This window comes from Diprion similis, chromosome 7 (genome assembly GCF_021155765.1).
Source record: "Diprion similis isolate iyDipSimi1 chromosome 7, iyDipSimi1.1, whole genome shotgun sequence".
NCBI lineage: Eukaryota > Metazoa > Arthropoda > Insecta > Hymenoptera > Diprionidae > Diprion > Diprion similis.
The window spans coordinates 306257-327826 of record NC_060111.1 but is presented as its reverse complement, the minus strand read 5'-3'; the positions used below and the strand labels follow the sequence as shown (position 1 = coordinate 327826).

The window sequence follows — 21570 nt, the reverse complement described above, 5'->3', positions numbered from 1 at the left end:
GTACAGCCATACAGCATTCGTTTCTGACTGCATTGGCGGACTGCATCATCTGTGGTTTGGTTTTGGTTGCGTGTCTGCGGTTGCGCGGCCGCTTCCCCCTCGGATCAGCTGTCAAAATAATAGCCCAAACGTGAAATTGTTAATTCAAGTTGTGAAATAATTATGGCGGTGTCGCATGCAATAAACTGTGGGGATATCGTTCATCTTAACGTCGGAGGAACAAGGTACGGTTATAAATCCAGCAAAATTATACTGCGGAAAACCCCTTTGTCCCGCTCTCTCTTTTTCCCTCTCCTCTCCTCTCCATCCTATTGTTTTCTTCCGTATTTTCGAATAAATAAATTATTCGATTAATTAAATTATAAATAAACACAGTATCATGACGCACACGTATTATTGATTACTCAGCGCTTATTATTAAATTGGTTTTTTCGCTTAATTCGAACTTCCCACCGTCTGTCTCAATTCCATTCCAGCCGCGAATTTTTCACCCACACTTATCACCTAAGTGCTCAAATTTTCAGGTTTTCCACATCTCGCCAAACGTTGTCCTGGGTCCCCGACTCATTTTTCACGGCACTTCTGAGTGGCCGAATTTCCAGTCTACGAGATGAGACCGGAGCACTGTTTATAGACAGAGATCCAAAAATATTTTCAGTCATTTTGAGTTACCTGAGAACAAGGGATATCGATCTGAAAAATGCAGATCTTCGTGCTCTTAGGCACGAGGCTGAATATTACGGTATTGCGCCCTTGGTCAAGCGATTAATGCTCTGTGAAGATTTGTCCCAATCATCGTGCGGTGACGTCCTATTTTATGGCTACTTGCCGCCGCCAAGTAAGTTCAAAAATTGTCATATTATTCTCTCCTCAGTATATTAGCGAAATTTATATATCGATCCGTAGTTGTCGTTTTGTAAATATTTGAATAATACAATTTTGAGTGTATTCTTTTTTTCTGGTTCGCAAACTAAAGAATATTAAGAGATTAATCGAAAAGTCAATGAAATGAAACTGACATGAATTATAAAAGAAAAATTCTTAACCTGCCGGTTGCGCTTTAGTGCAAATTTGCACTAGCCATACATGTATATTGATGAAATATGGTTTGCATTGTACCAATTAATACTGCGAATAATAGCTTTGACTGATGAAATAAATTTTTTCTTCCCACAGATATTCCTCTGCAAGAGCCAGCCACAGCAATAACACCTGCTAATGATGTTTCTGTTCACGGCAGAACAGGCGGCGTACCTTTGATTTCCAGAGTCGAGATTCCTAATAACCAGCAATCGGTTATCGTCACATCCTGTTCTTCTAATACTGCTAATAATAATGGTAAAGTGCTCGAACTACTGAAGAACTTCCATCACTAGATTTTTCCCATATTTCGAATATTCAATCAAGTCTCATCTAATCTTTTACAATCCACAGTGAATAATGGAAGTCAACAAAATCAACGAGCAACTCTTCCAACTCATGCGCGTAATTCTTCTCTTGATTACCGGGTCTCGCAGCGAGGATTACCCCATACTCGCACTCCGTCCTTAGATTTGAGGCACGTTAGAAATGGATCTGCGGATCTCAACAAGATATTCAGAAATGACGTTGGTCTGGTGTTTGGTGGTCAGCAAGGTAAGTTGACTATCGGATTGATGCAATTTTTTCGTAGCAATAGAAACAAAAGGACAGCCAGAGCAGTGAAAACTCGAAGAATGGCAAATGTCTAATGATAAATTACTTCAAGTTTCAGCATGGGTCGATCCGTTGAGGGTACAAATTATAAAAGCCCACCACAACTGGATAGTCATTGCTTACGCACACTTTATAACTTGCTATCGTTTAAAAGATTCATCCGGTTGGCAGCATGCATTCACAAGTCCTCATATCGAATCGATAATTGAACGAGTAGCAATAAATGCTAAAATGGGTAGCGGCACGGATGGAAAAATGGTCGCGATTTCATACGGAAGTCAGGTTCGACTCTGGAGCGTCTCGGAGGAAGGGATAAAGACAAATATCGGAACGTTCAATCTGAACGTTCGTGTTGAATATTTATTCTTCATTGGTAGCCAGTTGGTTGCCCTCTCTCCGACTGGAAAAATTGGAGTGTGGCATGCCATGACCCACCACTGGCAAATACAAGACGTTGTGCCAATATCGTCTTTCGATACAGCTGGTTCATTTCTGTTGCTCGGATGCAACAATGGATCGATTTACTACATTGGTAGGTTCTCACTTTCATTTCTCTGGCCAGTTGTACAATCTTAGTCTCTGTTTATGAGTCCGTGTTTATGAGACTCACAATTCGTACTCATCTATTAATGTTCTAGATATGCAGAAATTCCCACTTAGAATGAAGGACAATGATTTACTGGTCACTGAGCTCTACCGTGATCCCAGTCATGATCCCATTACTGCTATTTCTGTTTATCTTACACCAAAGACCAGTAAGTTTTATCAATATGTCAATTTATTTATTTTGCAGAATTAAGCAATCTTGTGCTGTACTTACTCTGTCTCATTCGTCGCAACTAACATGATATGTTAGTACTTATTTCAACGATGATCCAGTCCTCTGCTTAATCCAACTAAGGTTAAGCATGTTGTTCACCCAAATTAGAGATTGGATACAGGAATTGAGAATTCTTGTTAAATATATAAGACAGTGCTGTAAACCTTGAGTGAGCGAGTGCATAAAATGACGGGTCAAAGAATTGATGCATTGTTTTATACATGAATACAATAGTAACTTCGCATTTCATGGCCAGTGATTGTACGTCATATAAATTTTACTCTTTAATTTTGACTTTCACATACTTTTCGTTATTAATCATACTTTCACCATCATCATGTTTGGTCATGTTATATCCTTATTTACAAGAATTGCCACTATCATTCCATTATTCGTATCAGAATATCAACGTCATACTAACCAATTGCAACATGTATTCACGCTTGTTAGTGTGTATAAGAAATCACATTGCTATAAGTGTATAATAACAAAGTCCTAAAGTTTAATCTTATGATTTGCCTTGCGCTCTCCCAAAATACCTATATCATTACTCTTATTATTCGAGCATTTGCGAGATTCTCTTTAAAATTATTACATATTACATTGTTTCCTTCACATTTTCATACCGTACAACTGGATTCGTAGCACAAGGCAAGTATATGACATGGGTGTTCAGGAATTACAAACGTTGTTATACAAATACAAAAATCGTAATACTGAAAAGCATAGATATTACGTATACATCTTTGAAGAGGTCCGAGTGTTATTGCATCTTTAATATTACCCTTAGGTGTAGCTTTCCCTCCCTCCCAAGGGGTTAGCATTTATTTTTCAACATCGCTATTCAGAGAATACTAAATGGTCTCCGCATCATCATAGAGTACAGCATCTTGGAGAAAATCCTCATCATCTTTCAAATAATTTTCTGGGTTTGATTTGAACGTAAATATTATATGTGAAATATATATTTTTCCATAAAAGTTAGTGTTTAATGTGCTCGTCCAGTTGTACGATATTGTATCATATCAATCCCATCATTACAAGGTCTTTACGGAGTGTGTCCGTTCTTATGTTTTTTACATCAGTTTGGCTATTGATTTTTTTTAATCATTATAGTTGCCTGCTTGCTCTCCCTATTCATAGCCTTATGTTACATGCCAGCATCTGAGAGGGGGAGGGAAGGTAACAAAAATCAAAAGTATATTCGCTTTTACACAGATTTATTTGTACTTGTAAAATACATCGTTCCTTAAGAAAATTATTGAATCATCATAAACAATTATCTACACTCGGCCTTTACTCATTTTGAAGAAAGATTTTTTCCAAATGTTTAATTACTATCTCACAGCTTCACCATCACGTAGTTGACAATTATTTACCACCTATAGACTCACGCATGGTTTGTTTCGCTTTCTTATTCATTTCACAATACATTGCAGCCGTCGTTGCAAACTAAATTAAATGATCTACACTTACAAATGTCGGATTGCACGCGATTTCCTCTCTTTCTTTCGTACTTAGGCAACGCATTTTTATGATAAATGCATTAATGTTGACGTCTCAGCTTTTATCCTGTATCTATCGTTCACCGCTGGTTTGATAAAGTGCATACTTATCGTGAGTTAGCGCCTAGGCCCCATTAATTTCTTCTCAATCATGTCTACTTTCTTTTGTATTGAACACACTGCAAATCATATTTGTATAATGAACTTTCATGTATAATATAGTTTTGAAAATTTTATCATGTAAATAATTTCGATTGAGAAATGACTGATGCGCTTTACTAATGATATATTATTACCAGAAGATTTCCTATACCTTCTCACAGGTCTGTGTGGGAATTGGATTGAAATTGCTTACGGTACAAAATCGGGGAGCGTACGCGTTATCGTACAGCATCCTGAGACTGTCGGTCATGGACCTCAACTCTTCCAAACATTCACTGTCCATCAGAGTAGCGTTACTAAGGTATCCAAATTTAGGAAGCCTAACAACATGTCCCCTCAGAAGTAAAATTGCTTAATTTCCAATATTCAATTCTGCTAATTCTTTATTGCAGGTTACACTGTCAGAAAAGTTTCTGGTATCTGTGTGCTCTGAATACAATCATGTCAGAAGTTGGGCAGTAACAAGATTTCGAGGTATGATATCCACACAGCCAGGGTCCACTCCAGAAGCTAGTTTTAAAATAGTTTCACTCGACGCTGTTGAACCGTGCGTTAGTTACAACGCTGGTAACGATTTCGGTACGCAACTAATCGAAGTACATCTTTGTTGGCGGGTACCTACAGTCAGCTTACTATTCAAATCATTCGCACTTTGTAGGTCCGTTTGGTGAACAGGACGACGAACAAGTATTTGTGCAAAAGGTTGTCCCGGAAACAGATCAGCTGTTTGTGAGACTTGCTTCCAATGGCAATAGAGTTTGTGTGATTGAATCAGTAGACGGTAGTGTTATAAGTTCGTTCTGTGTCCACGAGTGCGAAGGATCCAGTCGCATGGGATCTAGACCTAGGCGATTCATTTTCACCGGGCACTCTAATGGGGCCATCCAGATGTGGGACCTAACTACTGCCTTAGATTTGTGTTCTAAAATCGACCAGGGTAAATCTACTTTTACGTTTTTTATTCTCTTACTCTATGCTACATAATTGTGTGGCTACAAATATGTTGTGCAGATGCTTGTACCTTAGATAAGTTAGCTTCTCTTGATACTGCTATCATGGGGACTCAAACCGTCTGAATCAAGTATAATATTTCAGTAAAAAAAGTCAACGGAGGCCCGACACCGGAAGAATTATGGAAATTACTTGACCAATGTGATTTGAGCAACAGCCACTGTTCGACTCCATGCATCAGTCCTTCTCCGTCGCTAATATCAGCTGGAACTCGAATTAAAGCAAGCAATGTTCTATTTTTAAATCAGTCTCAACATCTAGAACCTCCCAATGGTTCCAGTCAGCTTACTTGAATCCAAATATCAGGAAAAACACCAGGGATGGTGAAAGTGTTTGCCAGTCGAACTTAATCATTGAATAGAGAATTATATTTGGCTTGAAAAGAGAAGCCAAATTGATTGCCTTTCTATCATCACTGTTGCTCAATCTACATGATTCGTGATTTAATATTTCATTTATTGACAATAAGTTAATCTTATCTTCAGCTTTGTTCCAAGTTCCTACAGCATCAATACAATTATCGTTGTGAAGTTATACTCAAATTATAGTTGATCGTTAACTTATTGCCATTTCTATTACAGTTTTCAAATTACGGGAACTAATTCGAACTAGCCTTTGAAATATTGAAGAATCATTCATAATCAATGTTTTTTTTCCATCGCAAAACAGTAAACGCATGAAGTTATTTATACTTCCGTGCAACTTGACTCATCTCGAGCCCGCCGTTAATTACACGTTATATGTAATACTTTCATAAAGATACTTGATAACTTAACAACCGCACTATTGAAAGTTTATTACAACTAATTTATATGGATAACTAAAACTGTGGATCTTGAGCTGAAAGAAGGGAAAGAAAAGTACCACAGTGAAACTCTAATCGTATGTTTTTCAAAAGATATGGCAATTACAAATTATTGTGTATAAAGCATACGAGTGACAAACGTATACACGAGATTTCCCTGTACCGCCATAATTGGTAATTACAGCTGCGTGTAACCTGTGTGTAAATTCTCGGAGTGAAGTGCAATATCTTTTCTAATAATGAAATCTAGAAAAAAGTGATTGGAAATCAACACTGGATTCAATATGTTGTGTTGAATCCATTTAATCGTTGCTGAACGCAAGGGTAGCAGATGCAGTGATATTCCGTGGTGTTCGCATAATAGCTGTCTCTCTTACTAAAGGGTCAGCGTTAAGCAACCAATAAATGACCCCATATGATGACAAAATCCTCACCACATTAACAAATCACTATGCGTTCACGGTATACTTTACATGATTTATGTTGATAGAACGAAAATAATCAATATCTTACGAGATGACATAGAATAATATTATTTTGTAATTTTCTTTATCTTCGATTCAATTAAAAAATTATGGTAACGCTGAGATTTATTTTTTGGTTGGTTACATGTACTTGATTGGTGTGTTGCATACGTACTATTTTTCACGTCATAGTTACACATGTTCATACAATAGTTTTTTTTTACAATATATAGTTGAAGGTATTGAAGTTTGCTTTTGGATTATTTCATACCAATTATTCACGGAAGATGATCTAGATGTAACAAACCATTAACATGACATCAAATGTATAAAGTTTTGATAAATAGTTATACTGACATATTTTTGTTATATTTATCTCAAAGACATGTATGTATAGGTAGAATTGCGCAGCTAGAAATTCCTTTTGTAATCATACGTGTGTACAATGTGGTAGCAACGGCTACCGATCTATATTGCATTTAGTTTTCAAATCATTTCTAGGTTTAATTGAAACTCCACTTCATTACAATGCATTGTATTTATTGTCGATGCTTGAGGCATTTTTAACTCCGCGACTCTGAATAAATGTATAATAATAATAGAATATTATATTATAATACTGTTGTAATTGTCCTCTCTGTGATCTAAATAAACTAAATGCAGTTTTCTACTACTGAAATTTTCCTGGCTTCAAATAGAGCAAAAATAGATTGAACTTATTTAAAAACGTTTATTAATTATTTATCAACATTTATATTAGGTACATTAAAAAATGATCATACTACCCTTTGCACTGACATTATCATGATGTGTTCGAAAATGTCAATGCAACTTCACAATTATGTAGTCTATTTAATTAAATGCCTATGTACTCCTATACTCGTTTTCCAAGCACAATGCTATTATATTAATTGATCGTTCAGCAAAACAAGGATGTACGAACATACTGTAAATATTTATGAATAATTCGTATCTTCAAACATTCTCAAGTAAATTTTATTCCGCACTGATAACTATAACGAGCGAACAAGTCTGGTTACAATGCGATCAATTATCACAGGACTTTCACTGTTTGTTTGTTGATTAAAATAGTGGCATAAGTGGCATAATGAAGTTCCTGTTATCACATCAGCTTTTCAACTTATTTTTATTTTCCGCGATCGAAATACATATGTATCTATGTATAACTATCCTTGGGACTGGAAAGAAAAAATCTCTACAATGTTTGTGTATAAACAGCTGAATCATTTACAGGCACTGTGGTGATATATTTTTATTCATTCTGCATTCATTCGCTGCATGTACCATGTGCAAAGACAGCTTGAACTCGCAGGTCTTATAAAGATTTTGAACCATACGTCAAACGGTATGTCTAAATATTGTGAGTGTGATATTATAAAGTGGTATGGAAGACGTTGAAGTTTTGATAGATAAAAATTCTCACAAAGTGTGAAATGTAAATTATATCGATGACTTTAGTAACTAACTCTATCAATTCATTGATGTGTACGTTGATGGAAAATCGTTATGAAATAACACTAAAATTTATTATATTAAAAAAAAAAAGAAAGAGAAAACTGAAGAAGTTGATTAGTGTACGCAATCCATGTAGTACATTAATTTAATTATGCACTAACTATTTCAAAGTGGATCGATTTGCCAAAACAATTTATTGCTAAACCAAGCGGGATTTGTCATAGGCGCCAACAAAGAACACCACCCGATTACTCCAGCAAAAAATAAACTGAGTAATATTTTTCTTCTCACTGGATCCTTGCAAGCCAAAACTTCAGTAAGATCTGGAAATCCCATGTGGTTGCAAAATGCGTGGGCTGTAAATGGTGCGATGTAATGACCTGTGAAAAATGTTGAGGAAAGAGATTGAAGAATTCAGTTGAGCGTGTAAAATAAATGTTCAAAATGTATTTGCTTGTGGTGGAAAAAACAACGTTTATACTAACCAGTTTTAGCAAATAGAAATGCAGCATAGGCACCAAACAGTGTAGTGTAAACGAACTGAAAACCTGGGACAGACAAAAATATGTTGAATATGTTGTAACATTATAAAGTAACAAATTATTTCACCTGTGCGACGAAATTCAAAATTTACACTAGTACTTCTAGTTTAAATGATGTACTGAATTACTCACTGCATAACTTAAGAGCATCCTGAAATTTCACACCCGCCCTGATCATTTCAATAACGTGGTGGAAATGTGCAACGCCAAAAAATAATGGGCATATAAATATAGCGGTAGTAGGTTTATAACACTGTAGAAGTAGGGGCAGCATACAGGCTCTGAAAGTCCATTCCTCGGATAAAGGAGCAACAATTCGGTTCCGCCACCATATGAGCGATCTAATATTTTTTATAGAGTGGGTGGGTGCTGTAAAGGTGAAATTAAAAATGAAGTTCAATCAATTGTTCAGTAGCACATGAAAAGTTAATATTTACCGAGCCCGAACTCACCGGCGTATAATTCCCACGGCCCATTCAGTGCCTGGACACTCAGTGGCCCCAAGAACAAGATCATCGTTAAAAGCAGCGGTAAAACAGTCGCTTGGAATAAACCGACCAATTTTATGCCCAACAGTTCCCAAATGGTAGTCTGAAATTTGTTTAAATATTTACAACGATGTAACTAAAAAAAAATTGCCAGACAAACGAAAAAACGTACCTTTTGTAAAATGGCTTTGCTGATCCCAAAGTATACGAATAATGGGGACACAAACATCATGATAAAGGCGCTGAGAAATCTTTTTTTAATCGTCTCGTTGTGCTCTCTGAAAAAAATAGATTGTAATTCGTCTTCATTTCCTCTAAAATTCCTCCCCTTAAGCCGCAGATTAATTTGTTAGTTGTGTCGGGAATATCGAAGTTCGAATAAACGGATAGGGCGCCGAGCCCCGATGCGATAGGGGGGGGGGAGTTTTTCGTCGATTTCTTTGACTCTTCTTGAATGAAAATTAAACAACGGTGTGTGCGATGTGTAGAGACTTCCGGAGGGGGGGGAGTCTTTCCAAGGGCTAGTGGGTGCAACCTGATTTGGACGAGTTTAGCAGTACGCGCGCCGATTCCCGCATCCATACCGTGTGTGTGTCGCGTGCGTGCTGCGATTATGACAAGTAAACGACGCGGAGTGCCGTTTGCGTTAAAAGTAAAACAAACGTTGTAAGCGAACGAGTAAATGAAAGTCGACGCGACAAAAGCCAGACGAGGCTTTTATCAGCCATGGAAATTTTGTCATAGTTGAAATTGAATAATCGTGAAAATTCGTGCATCGACAGACGGGGGGGACGGAGGCCCGAGCAAGAATTCGGCGACTCTCTAGGACACGAAACAGTTATACATTTTCTCCATGGTCCGTTGTTAAAGGGCTTGTTGTATGTACATACATACATACACCGTACGGCGAAGGCGCGAGGGCGTAACGATGATATACGGAGCGACGGATAGGCTCGCGAATTAATTTTACCTATGGTACGGCGAATTCCATATGTAGAGGCTGGCTACGTAGACGACGGATAATGTGAAACATGATAAAATCGCGGTGGTGCGAGAAAAATCTGTATTTTCCTCGGTATCCGCCATACTGACGTTCGCTGAATCACGTGACACGCTATAGCGGATAAAACCGTGTCGGATTGGCAGTCGCGCAGTAGTCTTCCGTGTAGTGAGAAGATGGCCGCCGTGCTCGATGGATGTGTCGCCATTGTTTAGTGTATAGTTTTTTCCCCGTTTTTCTTACAAAATAATCGGGATACACCTAACGTCAAGATGCCGAGCGCGTCATTCACATCATCACGTAGCTACGTACGCAGATCCCGGAGGAAAGGCGCCAACAGAATCCCATTACCCTCTAGAACAACATCGGGTATGTAATAGAACAGGGCAATAGGCTGCTGCTGCTGCTGCTGCTGCTGCTACTGCTTCTCGTAAGCTTCGCGGCTTAACTCGGCTAGTCGCTCCCTTGCGTTTCGCTGCGACTCCTTTTGCTGTCTACCCAACTTACTTCGATTCTCGTCTTTGCTCTTCTCATTGATTATTTTCGCTGTACGATCTATCATTAAATATTCTCCAATGTCAATTCCCCAATTATTAACAAGTTCTTGCAATATCCGATTTACACGGACATTTGTCACACTACTTGCATATATACGGTCTACTACTACTACACTAATAAATCGGCATTCCCTTCGTAATTTCGATTACAACGAGATAAAAATTAAAATACCACACATGCAGCAACGCATATTATACGTATGTACGTACGTACGTGTGTATGCAAGTAATGTGAAAGAGCAACAAAGAGAAAAGCTCCCAAAAAATGTCGGTTATCATCATCCACACCCAGAGGAATACCCGACGTAGTATGCTTATTTGACATCTATCCCATTCATACCAAGCTACTCTACCCTTCGGGAGTGTTGAATAAATATCCACGGTATTTGGATTATTCGGCTTTCTTAACTGGCACTTCAAAATCGTGTAATCGGACATTTTTAAATGCCAATCATGTCACGTGAAATCGTTCACAAATAATATTAATTTGCCATGTAAAAAATATTGAGGTGTAAAATAAGAAAAACCTTGCTATTGTCTTGATTCTAAGTAGTGTGTACTTGCAATGAAAAACGTCTGTATGCTAATGAATTTTGTAGCATATGCCGTAGTTGCAACAGATGTTCAACAGAATTCAATTTCATTAATGTTAAATTTCCACTACCTATACATTGTGCCACTACTGCCTTGGACAGTAGACTGAAATATATTTCAATGTATAAAAATAACGTTCACTCCATTGCGTTATTCCTTGATGCGAGAAATTTACACTTCCCGTTGTTGCCGCCGTTTTTTTTTATCCGCGCTACTCCAAGAACACTGCTCTACGTATTTTTTTTCTTACATCATTTATGGTTATCTCTTCTCATTCACTAAGGACTATGAATTAAATAAGAAAACTCATTTGCCTTGTAGGGACAGGATTAACTTCAAATCTGTATATCGAAAAATTCTATCGCCGTGGATACATGTTCCACAATCGCCAGAGACGCCTTCAATATTCAAGAAGCCTGATCGGTGCTTCCTAAGTTATAAAATTTATGATATTTATCCAACTGATTTATCCATTGAAGTGATTCGATCTAATTTCGTAAAATGATAGAAATAGTGATATGTTTTTTATGAAAGTTCAATTATCCAATAAAATGAGAATTATGGATGCAAAACTTTTCGCACTGGAGCCAAGTCGCATGCTCATACAAGAACAAGCAAGACGAGTTTTAGAGACCAACAAGTTTTTTTCTTTAAATATGCCCTTTGGCTTTTAATTGAAAATGTTATTGACGAAATGTTAAGATTATATTATAAATATCAATCGAAATCTACAGCTATATCACTATCCCTTAAGTATTAAGTTATAATAATTTTTCCTCACTTTCTCAGCCGAGCCATGCGAGTTACCGTGTCCAGCTTCAAATCCAATTCCTCCAGGAGGCGGGGGTGTAGGAGGAGGTCGAGGCTCTTCGCCAAGTGTTTCGGGGATCGCCGCCCCTTCTCCGTCTCATTCGCACTCGTCGCCCTATGATCTTCGACGTAAAAGTCCCCCGCATCCCGATCCTGCACCTGGCACAAGTTCAGCACTACCACCGCCTGGAGGAAGCAGCATCGCCGCTGCTCTTGGAACCTCATCTTTACCAGCCAGAAAACGACCTAGGAGAACATGCTCACTTTCAACCGATGGTAGGCAATGAATTTTTCTTCTTTTCTTTATATAAATATCTCAGACCTGTTGTTATACTTATTGTAAGTAATGCTTTCACCATTTATTTACAAATCACAGAACTTGAAACTTTGAGGAAATGTATCACTTTTTGTCAAATTTTCCAATTTTACTATGACCACTTTTTACTTTACGCCAAGTCAAGGCATGCACGTCCAACAATGAAATTTTTCCAAATGTCTTAAAACTTTCATACTGTTGCCAAATTATCGGTGCAAAACTGTATTGATATAATGATCTTACTGAGCAGGAATTGATTGGTTGTCACGCTTAACCTGGCTACCGGCCTCAGCTTCATTAGCAAACTTTCAATTTAATCTGGTTATACATATATTCTCTTTTTCAAGTCTGTGTCAACACTGAGGTCATTGATCAATTTTACCTTTTTTTAAACCAAAAACAAGTCAAAGTGGTAATGTTTAAATGCTTACTAGAGGAGAATTGAAAAATAATTCGTACTTTTTCATTATATTTGTAAAGCTATTCATTTATTTATTTCACTCTGCGGTAGGCACAAACACAAACACAGCTGCGCAATACCTTCAGTATGAGTTGCCGGACGAGGTGGTGCTGACGATATTCACCTACCTAATGGAACAAGATTTGTGCCGTATTTCGCAAGTGTGTAAACGTTTCCAAGCGATTGCGAATGACACGGAATTGTGGAAGTCTTTGTATCAGCAAGTTTACGAGTATGATTTGCCCCTGTTCAATCCGGGTCTTTGTAAATTTGAATTTGTCTCGCCGGACGAATCGGATTATTCAAACCCCTGGAAAGAAAGTTTTCGACAATTGTACAGAGGAGTACACGTCAGGCCTGGTTTTCAGGATCTTAAATATAAGGGTAGAAATCTCCAGTATTTCAACACTGTGCAAAAGGCTTTAGACTTTGTTGAGGAATATAGGAGTAGCAATAGATCGACGCCAAATGCGAACTCAACTACCAAAGTTCAAGGTAACTGTTGCATCAATAACTCGCAAGACACCGAGGAAACGTCCCCGCACCTAGTATTTTTACATGCCGGCACGTACCGTAGTGAATTTCTCATCATAGACTGCGACGTAGCTTTGATAGGAGCTGCCGCAGGCAACGTCGCCGAGTCTGTTATTTTAGAGAGAGACACGGAGTCGACAGTTACGTTCGTTGAAGGTGCTAAACGTGCGTATGCGGGCCACCTCACCATCAAATTCACACCTGATGCAACCAGCACTGCACAACATCATAAACATTACTGTCTGGAAGTAGGCGAAAATTGTAGTCCAACGGTTGATCACTGCATTATTCGTAGTTCGAGCGTCGGTAAGTTGTTCAGTATGACATGTAACTCCTTAAGCTTGACACTATCATCCCTCATTGTTATTAATATTTGAATTTTGATTAAACAGTTGGAGCAGCAGTCTGCGTGTCGGGTGTTGGAGCAAATCCTGTGGTGAAAAATTGCGATATATCTGACTGCGAAAATGTTGGCCTGTACGTAACCGACTATGCCCAAGGCACTTATGAGGATAACGAAATATCCCGAAATGCACTAGCGGGGATTTGGGTAAAAAACTACGCAAACCCGATTATGAGACGAAATCACATCCACCATGGCAGAGATGTTGGGATATTCACGTTTGATAACGGCCTAGGATACTTTGAGACGAATGATATTCACAATAATCGAATCGCTGGTTTTGAAGTTAAGGCGGGTGCTAATCCAACCGTTGTTCACTGCGAAATACATCATGGTCAAACAGGCGGTATATACGTTCATGAGAATGGTCTGGGACAATTCATCGACAACAAAATTCACTCAAATAATTTTGCTGGCGTTTGGATAACATCAAATTCTAATCCAACGATTCGCAGAAATGAAATATACAATGGTCATCAAGGTGGGGTTTACATATTTGGCGAAGGCCGCGGTCTCATAGAACATAATAATATTTACGGCAATGCTCTCGCCGGGATACAAATCCGGACGAACTCAGATCCGATTGTCAGACACAACAAAATTCACCATGGACAACATGGTGGTATATATGTTCATGAAAAAGGTCAAGGTTTGATCGAGGAAAACGAAGTTTACGCCAATACGTTGGCCGGGGTTTGGATAACGACGGGATCAACTCCCGTACTAAGAAGAAATCGAATCCACAGCGGCAAACAGGTCGGGGTTTACTTCTATGACAATGGTCATGGGAAATTGGAAGACAATGATATATTCAATCATCTGTATTCTGGAGTGCAGATTAGGTATGATTAGAGAGTGAAAATTTCGTTATTTGTGCGATACGTAAAAATTACTAACAAAGATTCTTCCTTCCAGGACTGGGAGCAACCCTGTTATTAGAGGGAACAAAATATGGGGTGGGCAAAACGGTGGAGTCCTCGTCTACAATAGTGGTCTAGGCCTTTTAGAACAGAATGAAATTTTCGACAATGCCATGGCAGGTGTTTGGATTAAAACTGACAGTAATCCAACGTTAAAAAGGAATAAAATATTCGATGGAAGAGATGGCGGAATTTGTATATTCAATGGGGGAAAAGGTTTGTAATCTAGTCATTTATTTGTATGTTTATTTTCGGAATTAAGGCTCACTGTATTAACTTTGTCTGAGTAACAGGTATACTCGAGGAGAACGATATATTCCGAAACGCGCAAGCTGGAGTCCTAATTTCAACCCAATCGCATCCAGTCCTTAGGAGAAATCGTATTTTCGATGGACTAGCTGCAGGCATTGAGATAACGAACAATGCAACCGCCACATTGGAGTTCAATCAGATCTTCAATAACCGATTTGGAGGTCTTTGTCTGGCTAGCGGAGTTCAGCCAACAGCAAGAGGTAAAAGTCAAGCTGATTCTATCCTTTTTTTCTTCAACGTTTGCAAGAATCTTGCACCGCCACTTAATCTCGTCGATAATCATAATTTGTACATTACGTTTTATGCGTTATAGGTAATAAGATATTCAACAATCAAGATGCAGTGGAAAAAGCTGTCGGTAATGGCCAATGTCTTTACAAAATTTCTTCTTACACGTCGTTCCCGATGCATGACTTTTACCGTTGTCAAACGTGCAATACGACAGATCGTAATGCTATCTGTGTGAACTGTATAAAAACCTGTCATGCTGGCCACGATGTAGAATTCATCCGGCACGATAGGTGAGTAATATTATTTCATTTTGAAACCCCTGAAAGCATGGCTCCATTTTAAACAATTCTCCTGAGCGTCTCAACGACGAATACATTCTATGTTCTAGCTCATTACCAGAAATTCTTATGTACAGATTTTTTTGCGACTGCGGAGCCGGAACCTTAACTAACCAGTGTCAGCTGCAGGGTGAGCCTACGCAAGACACCGACACTTTATACGATAGTGCTGCACCCATGGAGTCACACACGCTCATGGTCAACTAGATGTAGCAAAACTTAACCAACTGGTCCCAAATGCGTAAGTTAGATGGATCCGTTGAGGTAAACGTGCAGTAATAACAATAGCAATCTGTTGTCGAGTTCTTTGATATCATTATTATTATTAAATCTCATGAAATTCACAATATTTACAAAGTTATTGGCAAATTAAATAATTAATGCATTACAGAATTCCAAATAACATGCCCAATTATTGGAAAGACTGTGCGACTCCTAATATTTTACTAATTACCTATTTCTTGTTACATTACACCGAACGATTTTTTTCATCATCACATGAATTTTACCATTTTTAATATTTTTACTTATTTACAACAGATTATACACGTGTTCATATATTCAATTCCAATAACTTCGTTATATCGTATGTCTAAACGCAGCATCGTATTCTTTCCACCGCAAGTTGTGCATTATGAATGGTACTGAGACACTAAGAGAAGAAGAACAACTACCTAAACCAAGAGCTCCTCTTACTTGTTGATGCTTTTTATAATCGTATTAAATATTTGTATATAAGCATAATTTGAACACAGGTAGAGATTTATTAGTATATAAAAGTTTATTCACCAGTGTTGAGTGATTCAGGACAATGAAATTTACATTGAAAGGAACACTGAATGAATAGCTGTTGGCTATACGATGCTACGATTTTCCAAATTTTACATAAACGTTTAAAAATATAATAACAATGATGAAGAACTCTGTCGCAGTCAGTTTTTTACCCATAAAAATAAATTACCTAATTGCACGATAAGAAAAATATCGAGTTTGAAAACTGAAAACAGAACTGAAACACATGAGGCAGCCCGAGGTAGCTAAATTCCTTCTAAACATATATAATGATAAAACGAAAAGAATAGAGAAGAAAGGAAACTGAGACAAAAGAACAACAGTAAACATAACTCATCAATATTAATTAAAAGTGTATGTATCATACCTATGCAAGCACGTTTCTTAATGAATGTGATCTATATATTAATTTTTTTAAAGGTAATGAGTGAGATGTGATGTCTGTATACGAACAAGGTATATAGATTCAACAGTAAATACGATTTGGTTTATAACAGACATTGCCAAACGGTCGTACGCTGTTGTTGTATTTTTTGTAACTGTAGCTTCGAGTTTATAAATAATCTGTTGACAGTGACCTATTCGAAAGAATGAGATGGCAAAGGTGTGTGTAAAAACAAGAAAAGAAAAAAAACAAGAAGGAAAAACGAGTGAATAAGAAAAAAAAAGCAAAAACTAGAATTCCACAAGATGCTTAACTGTGTATATACTATAGTGGCAAGCATCTTGCTAATAATGTTGAGAAAGTAAAGACAACTATGAAAAGTTATCTGTATAATCTGCATCTGTATAAAACATTTTGTTTCTGCATAAAAAAACGTATTTTTGCAGTGGGTACCACCGAAAACTAAACCATCAAACAATGCTGTGTACTCGAACAATTAGAATCGGAAGATGGGTCTCGTCTCGTAATTAGGGGAGAGATCTACGACTTGTATTATCATGTTGTACTAAATCTTTTTCTACACTCAGTACAGGAGAAGTGTTGTGTATGAAATGTTAAAAACATTATAAATTGGTGAAATAATGCCAGCGAACGTTTCGCATTGTAGGGGAAATATCCCTCCCCACCGAGGAAGTATGCTACATACGTACGATGCCCAAAGATAGAGTGGTAATAAATAGCGAACAAAAACGTTACATGATAAAGGAAAGTAAATAATCAAATAATCAAAAAAGGGATGGAAAAAAAAAATGATTGAATGAAGACATTTATTCTAAAATGAAATAAATAAATTAATGGGGTATCTTATGATACAGTAAAAAGTTAAGAGCATACATTTGATTAAAAATATATATTCTCTTGTGTTAAATAAGATGGATTAAAGCAGCTAAATGAAAAAAAAGGCGAAGTGCATAATAGAAGGATAAGAATTAAAACAAAAGTATTTAAACTATTTAATGATTTAAACGGAAATGAAAATATTGGTGTGTACCAGTGAAGAAAAAAGACAGCAAATCATCAAACAATGAACTGTCCACAGAACAGTGAATCTCGAGTTTTTAAGAGTAATCCAACTGTTTTAAACATTATTATTATAATTATTATTATTACTATTATTATTATGTTTAATATAATGTTCAATCTTAACTCTCGTAAGAGGAGAATACCTTATGATACGAACAAGCGCCTATTAGCCATGCTCTCCCTCCCCGACCCTCGCCCCTGCCACTCTCATTATGTGTCCAGGGATTCTATATATACATATATATATACATACATAATGTATGTATATAATGTGTATATATGTATAATTCAATATATAAGAAGTCAGTGTCTACAGAGTCTGGAAACTCTGGAATTGGGCCAGAATTTTTTAAATCTTAAAAACCTGAAAATCGCCTGGTATTTCGATACAAGCTTTGAGTTTTTCCCGGACATGTTGATTACATTATCTTTGCACTAACAATATGCATAAGTTTTTGGATCAATTTTTGACAAGATAAGATACGTTGTTTCGAGTGCAGACAGAGACGGGGCAAACTGGAGCCTTCTTGGTTCCTGTCTCTACTCCTGGCTTTCTCTGCTCTTCTTTTTGGGCTGTTGGGACTATATCTATTGCTTGCTACTATTCTCATTTCAACCTTTTCGACTAAAGCCCATATAAAACATCCTAGAGAGCCCGTCTTTTCGGATGCTAGGATCTTCTCCCTATGAAGCTGAAGCAGGTAGCCAGAGCTAGCAGCAAAACGTGTTAAACTTTTTGGAAATGAAAAAAAATGCAGTCCAGTTTTATCCTCATAATTCTATAAAAGTATCGAAGGTCCAAGTATATTACAAAATTTTGATTTTCGGACTTTATTACGTTAGTGAAATGAACATTAGAACGTTTGGTTGCTAATTCTGACTGCTAGCCCGAGCCATGTATTCTCCCTTCACCTCGAGATGTTGGTAACCTAGTGGTTGCCGCATCCTAAACACTATCCTTGTTACTAACTTTCCGTCAACAATACATGGTATTTAATTTTACAGTCTCATCCTCATTACCCGTCTTAATTTCAGTTTCTCAAAAATCCTATGCGTAAGTGGCACGAAATCCTTTTTTGTTTTGAAATGGTTTGACAAACCAAACAGAAAAGCCTGAAACTTGGTACTCCAAACTCTGTACATTGATTATGGTAATTGTGTGTAGCACATTTTATATTCTAAGTATCTACCAATTGGTAAAGATATAAGCTACTTTCGGCATTGAATATTGTCCATTGGTTTTAAACGTATCGCCAAGTTGTTGTAAGCAATATATCAAATTCTCTGTAGTGTGTTTTTAGAAACATGTAAGAAAAAAAAAAAGAAAAAATAGAAAAAAGAAGAAAGACTCCAAAGGAAACTTTTATGAATGATCAATGAAATATGTTTTATAGAAGAAAATTGTGAAATGAAAAAAAAAACGAATAGAAATCGTATATTCAGAACTGATGCTGCTGTATGCTGGTATATTATTGTTTTGTTTTTAAACTTTATAATGAATTAAAAAATTTGCAACTTGGAGTAAAGGAATTGTGGTAGGGAAAATTTAAAGTATAAATTCTGTTGTTTTTTTTCCATTTTTGTATTATATAACAATATTAATTTGTTTTTGATGTGGTATTTCGTGGACGACTAGTTAAGAATATATTTTCGAATTCGTGAAACATAAAAACCATCGTTGACTTCAATCGTGCCACGCCAATTGTAAAATGTTACAATAGTAGACAATATTTTGTTCTGCCTATCTCAAAGACGAGGACATGATGAAATAAAGTTTTCCAACAGTAGTTACCTGTAATTCCGTAGCCTTAAGCATGACGAATGACAAACGATAATTAATATCATCGACATTGATTTGTGCCGCGGCTATACACATGCATGTTAAACGAATGCAACCTCAGCGATCAACTATAGGCCATGGCATATGTTACTCAATTAATTTCTTCCATTATCTTCCGAATATACCTGGTTAATTATACTCCCCCATGTATTTGGTAATTTGCAAATTTGACATGAACAAAGACGAAAAGCAACAGAAAACCAATTTTAAATGTCACCTTTTAAGCTGTCCAGTAACTCCGCACAAATAGAAACTTCCATGATGTAATGTTGTTATTATTACTATGATCATCATTATCATAACTCCTTGTGTAATTACTATTGCTACTACTATTACTGCTACTACTACTACTACTACTACTACTACTGCTACTATCACTGCTATTACTACTTCTAGTACTGCTATGATTATTATTGTTATTATTATTATTATTATCATCATGGCCAACCATCATGTATCTTGGTTAAACACTGTCAGTTATGAAATCGTACGGATATATAAATACAATCTTATTATAAAATTATTGAAACTTAACTGAATATACTTTCTATGAAATTCTGTAGTACGTCGTTATTAGCATCCAGTGCAGTACCGATTCATAGCCGATATTCAAGGACCTTCTTACTATATGGCAAGTTTTTAGAATGACTGCTTTTCGTAGTTGATCAAATGTCTGTTTCCAGATATCGAAACATCATCATCATCATTAGTATTATTATTATTATTACTTATTAATTATTTTTGACTGCAGCACGATAATAATACTTTCGTTTATTTTTGTTGAACGCACTAATTAAGATTTAGTAAACAACGTAGCGTGCCACGTTTCAATCCCCCTATCTCCCATTCACCCCCACCAAATCTTACCTGTTATCACAACTTTCGCCTGCAGATGGAAAATGAAATTCGTTGAGCGCTTTGTTAATTTGATTATCAGTATGCATATGCCGCCGTTTATGAATTGTAAATTTTGAAACACATTCGTAGAAATCTGTGATCATGTGAGTTGATTGCTTTGACGATTAGTAGTTCCAAAAATTTATAACGTACGTATAACATTCACGTATAGCTGCATACATTTAATTATCTTACTTGAAAAAATTATAAACAAAGCTATGGCAGAATGAGAGAATTCTATTCAAGTTTTCCTGTGATCATTATGGATCATAATGAGAAAATTCGAAACCCTATTGAGTACCGTGTGTAAGAAATGAAAAAAAAATTTCATTAACATCATTTCATCCGCTCTACTGTTAATTTAATTTTTTATTTGTGTAATTATTTAAATATCGTTTTGTTCAATCATACACGCACATCAATTTTTTTCTTTCATTCTTCACTACAAGTAATCCATTTTTAATGAATTGAAAAAATCTATTTGCTATTTTACATCAGATTACTAAGATCAACAATTTTGTCACGATTAGACGAATAAATAATACTTCATTCCAAACATTTTGTACACATACTCTTATACTCCGTACTAAACGCTACGCGATTGTTTTTTTGTTAGCAAAATACTTGCCATTATTATGTTAGTTGCCATAATATTATTTGTTTTGTGGTATATAGACAATATAGCTATTATAATATACACGTACACAAAATGTGCAACGCAAGCCTATGCAAAAGTTGATACCACTACGTATTCTGTACATATTAATCCACATTATTATTATTATTATTACTATTACTATAGTAAATATGTTATTATTATTATTATGATTATTATTGCTATTAATTTTTCTGCCTGTACTTTCATGATTCATATACACTTAGTTTTCACCATGACATTCATTTTATTGTATAATATCGTACAAAATATTAAAAGTTCCATAGTTTTTATGCAACACGAACCCCAACGCACCTATGCCCCACGTTTACTACTTTACTGAAACTAGTATCAATGCTACTATACTACGTAAATTATACATATGTATACATACTACGCTTCCTGTGCAGAGATAAAGAAACGTCGTATAATGACATTGGCTCTCAACCATTGCTGTGAACTTTGTTATAAGCAA

At 36.5% G+C, this 21570-nt stretch overlaps 3 protein-coding genes across 8 annotated transcripts; 2 read left to right on the top strand and 1 right to left on the bottom strand.

Annotated features, from left to right (window-relative positions):
* Positions 1-10: 10 nt before the first annotated feature.
* Positions 11-6147, top strand: LOC124408352 (BTB/POZ domain-containing protein KCTD3). 4 transcript variants are annotated; one of them, XM_046885233.1, is made up of 11 exons: positions 11-224; positions 525-838; positions 1177-1338; positions 1435-1635; positions 1748-2227; positions 2334-2450; positions 3677-3697; positions 4344-4483; positions 4575-4761; positions 4841-5119; positions 5278-6147. In XM_046885233.1, exons 1-11 carry the CDS (start codon positions 163-165, stop codon positions 5484-5486), a joined length of 2172 nt encoding a protein of 723 aa, XP_046741189.1. In that variant the 5' UTR covers positions 11-162; the 3' UTR covers positions 5487-6147. The 4 variants fall into 4 exon arrangements, with proteins under 4 accessions (XP_046741189.1, XP_046741190.1, XP_046741188.1 ...); XM_046885234.1 differs by lacking the exon at positions 3677-3697 and having other exon boundaries at positions 4323-4483; XM_046885232.1 differs by lacking the exon at positions 3677-3697 and having other exon boundaries at positions 12-224; positions 4320-4483.
* A 1885-nt stretch (positions 6148-8032) lies between these two features.
* On the bottom strand, positions 8033-10062 carry LOC124408353 (CAAX prenyl protease 2). Of its 2 annotated transcripts, none has more exons than XM_046885237.1 (6): positions 9867-9963; positions 9141-9246; positions 8933-9071; positions 8613-8849; positions 8424-8486; positions 8033-8318 (listed from the first exon to the last, which is right to left on the bottom strand). In XM_046885237.1, the coding sequence occupies exons 2-6, from the start codon at positions 9198-9200 to the stop codon at positions 8104-8106; spliced, it is 714 nt and encodes a 237-aa protein (XP_046741193.1). In that variant the 5' UTR covers positions 9201-9246; positions 9867-9963; the 3' UTR covers positions 8033-8103. The 2 variants fall into 2 exon arrangements, with proteins under 2 accessions (XP_046741193.1, XP_046741192.1); XM_046885236.1 differs by having other exon boundaries at positions 8068-8318; positions 9939-10062.
* A 143-nt stretch (positions 10063-10205) lies between these two features.
* LOC124408351 (F-box only protein 11) lies at positions 10206-16945 on the top strand. Of its 2 annotated transcripts, XM_046885229.1 has the most exons (9): positions 10235-10337; positions 11441-11542; positions 11909-12205; positions 12757-13545; positions 13632-14484; positions 14558-14778; positions 14856-15074; positions 15188-15395; positions 15521-16945. In XM_046885229.1, exons 1-9 carry the CDS (start codon positions 10241-10243, stop codon positions 15648-15650), a joined length of 2916 nt encoding a protein of 971 aa, XP_046741185.1. In that variant the 5' UTR covers positions 10235-10240; the 3' UTR covers positions 15651-16945. The 2 variants fall into 2 exon arrangements, with proteins under 2 accessions (XP_046741186.1, XP_046741185.1); XM_046885230.1 differs by lacking the exon at positions 11441-11542 and having other exon boundaries at positions 10206-10337.
* The last annotated feature ends 4625 nt before the right edge of the window (positions 16946-21570 follow it).

Bases quoted from the DNA above. Each gene is read 5' to 3' on its own strand.
- LOC124408352 (XM_046885232.1), top strand. From the start codon at position 163: ATGGCGGTGTCGCATGCAATAAACTGTGGGGATATCGTTCATCTTAAC. The intron at 1,636-1,747 runs GTAAGTTGACTA...AATTACTTCAAG, and splicing joins GGTGTTTGGTGGTCAGCAAG to TTTCAGCATGGGTCGATCCG. The intron at 4,762-4,840 runs GTACGCAACTAA...CGCACTTTGTAG, and splicing joins CAACGCTGGTAACGATTTCG to GTCCGTTTGGTGAACAGGAC.
- LOC124408353 (XM_046885236.1), bottom strand. From the start codon at position 10,054: ATGGCGGATACCGAGGAAAATACAGATTTTTCTCGCACCACCGCGATT. The intron at 9,072-9,140 runs GTACGTTTTTTC...AACAAATTTCAG, and splicing joins GCAAAGCCATTTTACAAAAG to ACTACCATTTGGGAACTGTT. The intron at 8,319-8,423 runs GTTAGTATAAAC...CATTTTTCACAG, and splicing joins ATTTCTATTTGCTAAAACTG to GTCATTACATCGCACCATTT.
- LOC124408351 (XM_046885229.1), top strand. From the start codon at position 10,241: ATGCCGAGCGCGTCATTCACATCATCACGTAGCTACGTACGCAGATCC. The intron at 10,338-11,440 runs GTATGTAATAGA...TTTGCCTTGTAG, and splicing joins ACCCTCTAGAACAACATCGG to GGACAGGATTAACTTCAAAT. The intron at 14,485-14,557 runs GTATGATTAGAG...TCTTCCTTCCAG, and splicing joins TATTCTGGAGTGCAGATTAG to GACTGGGAGCAACCCTGTTA.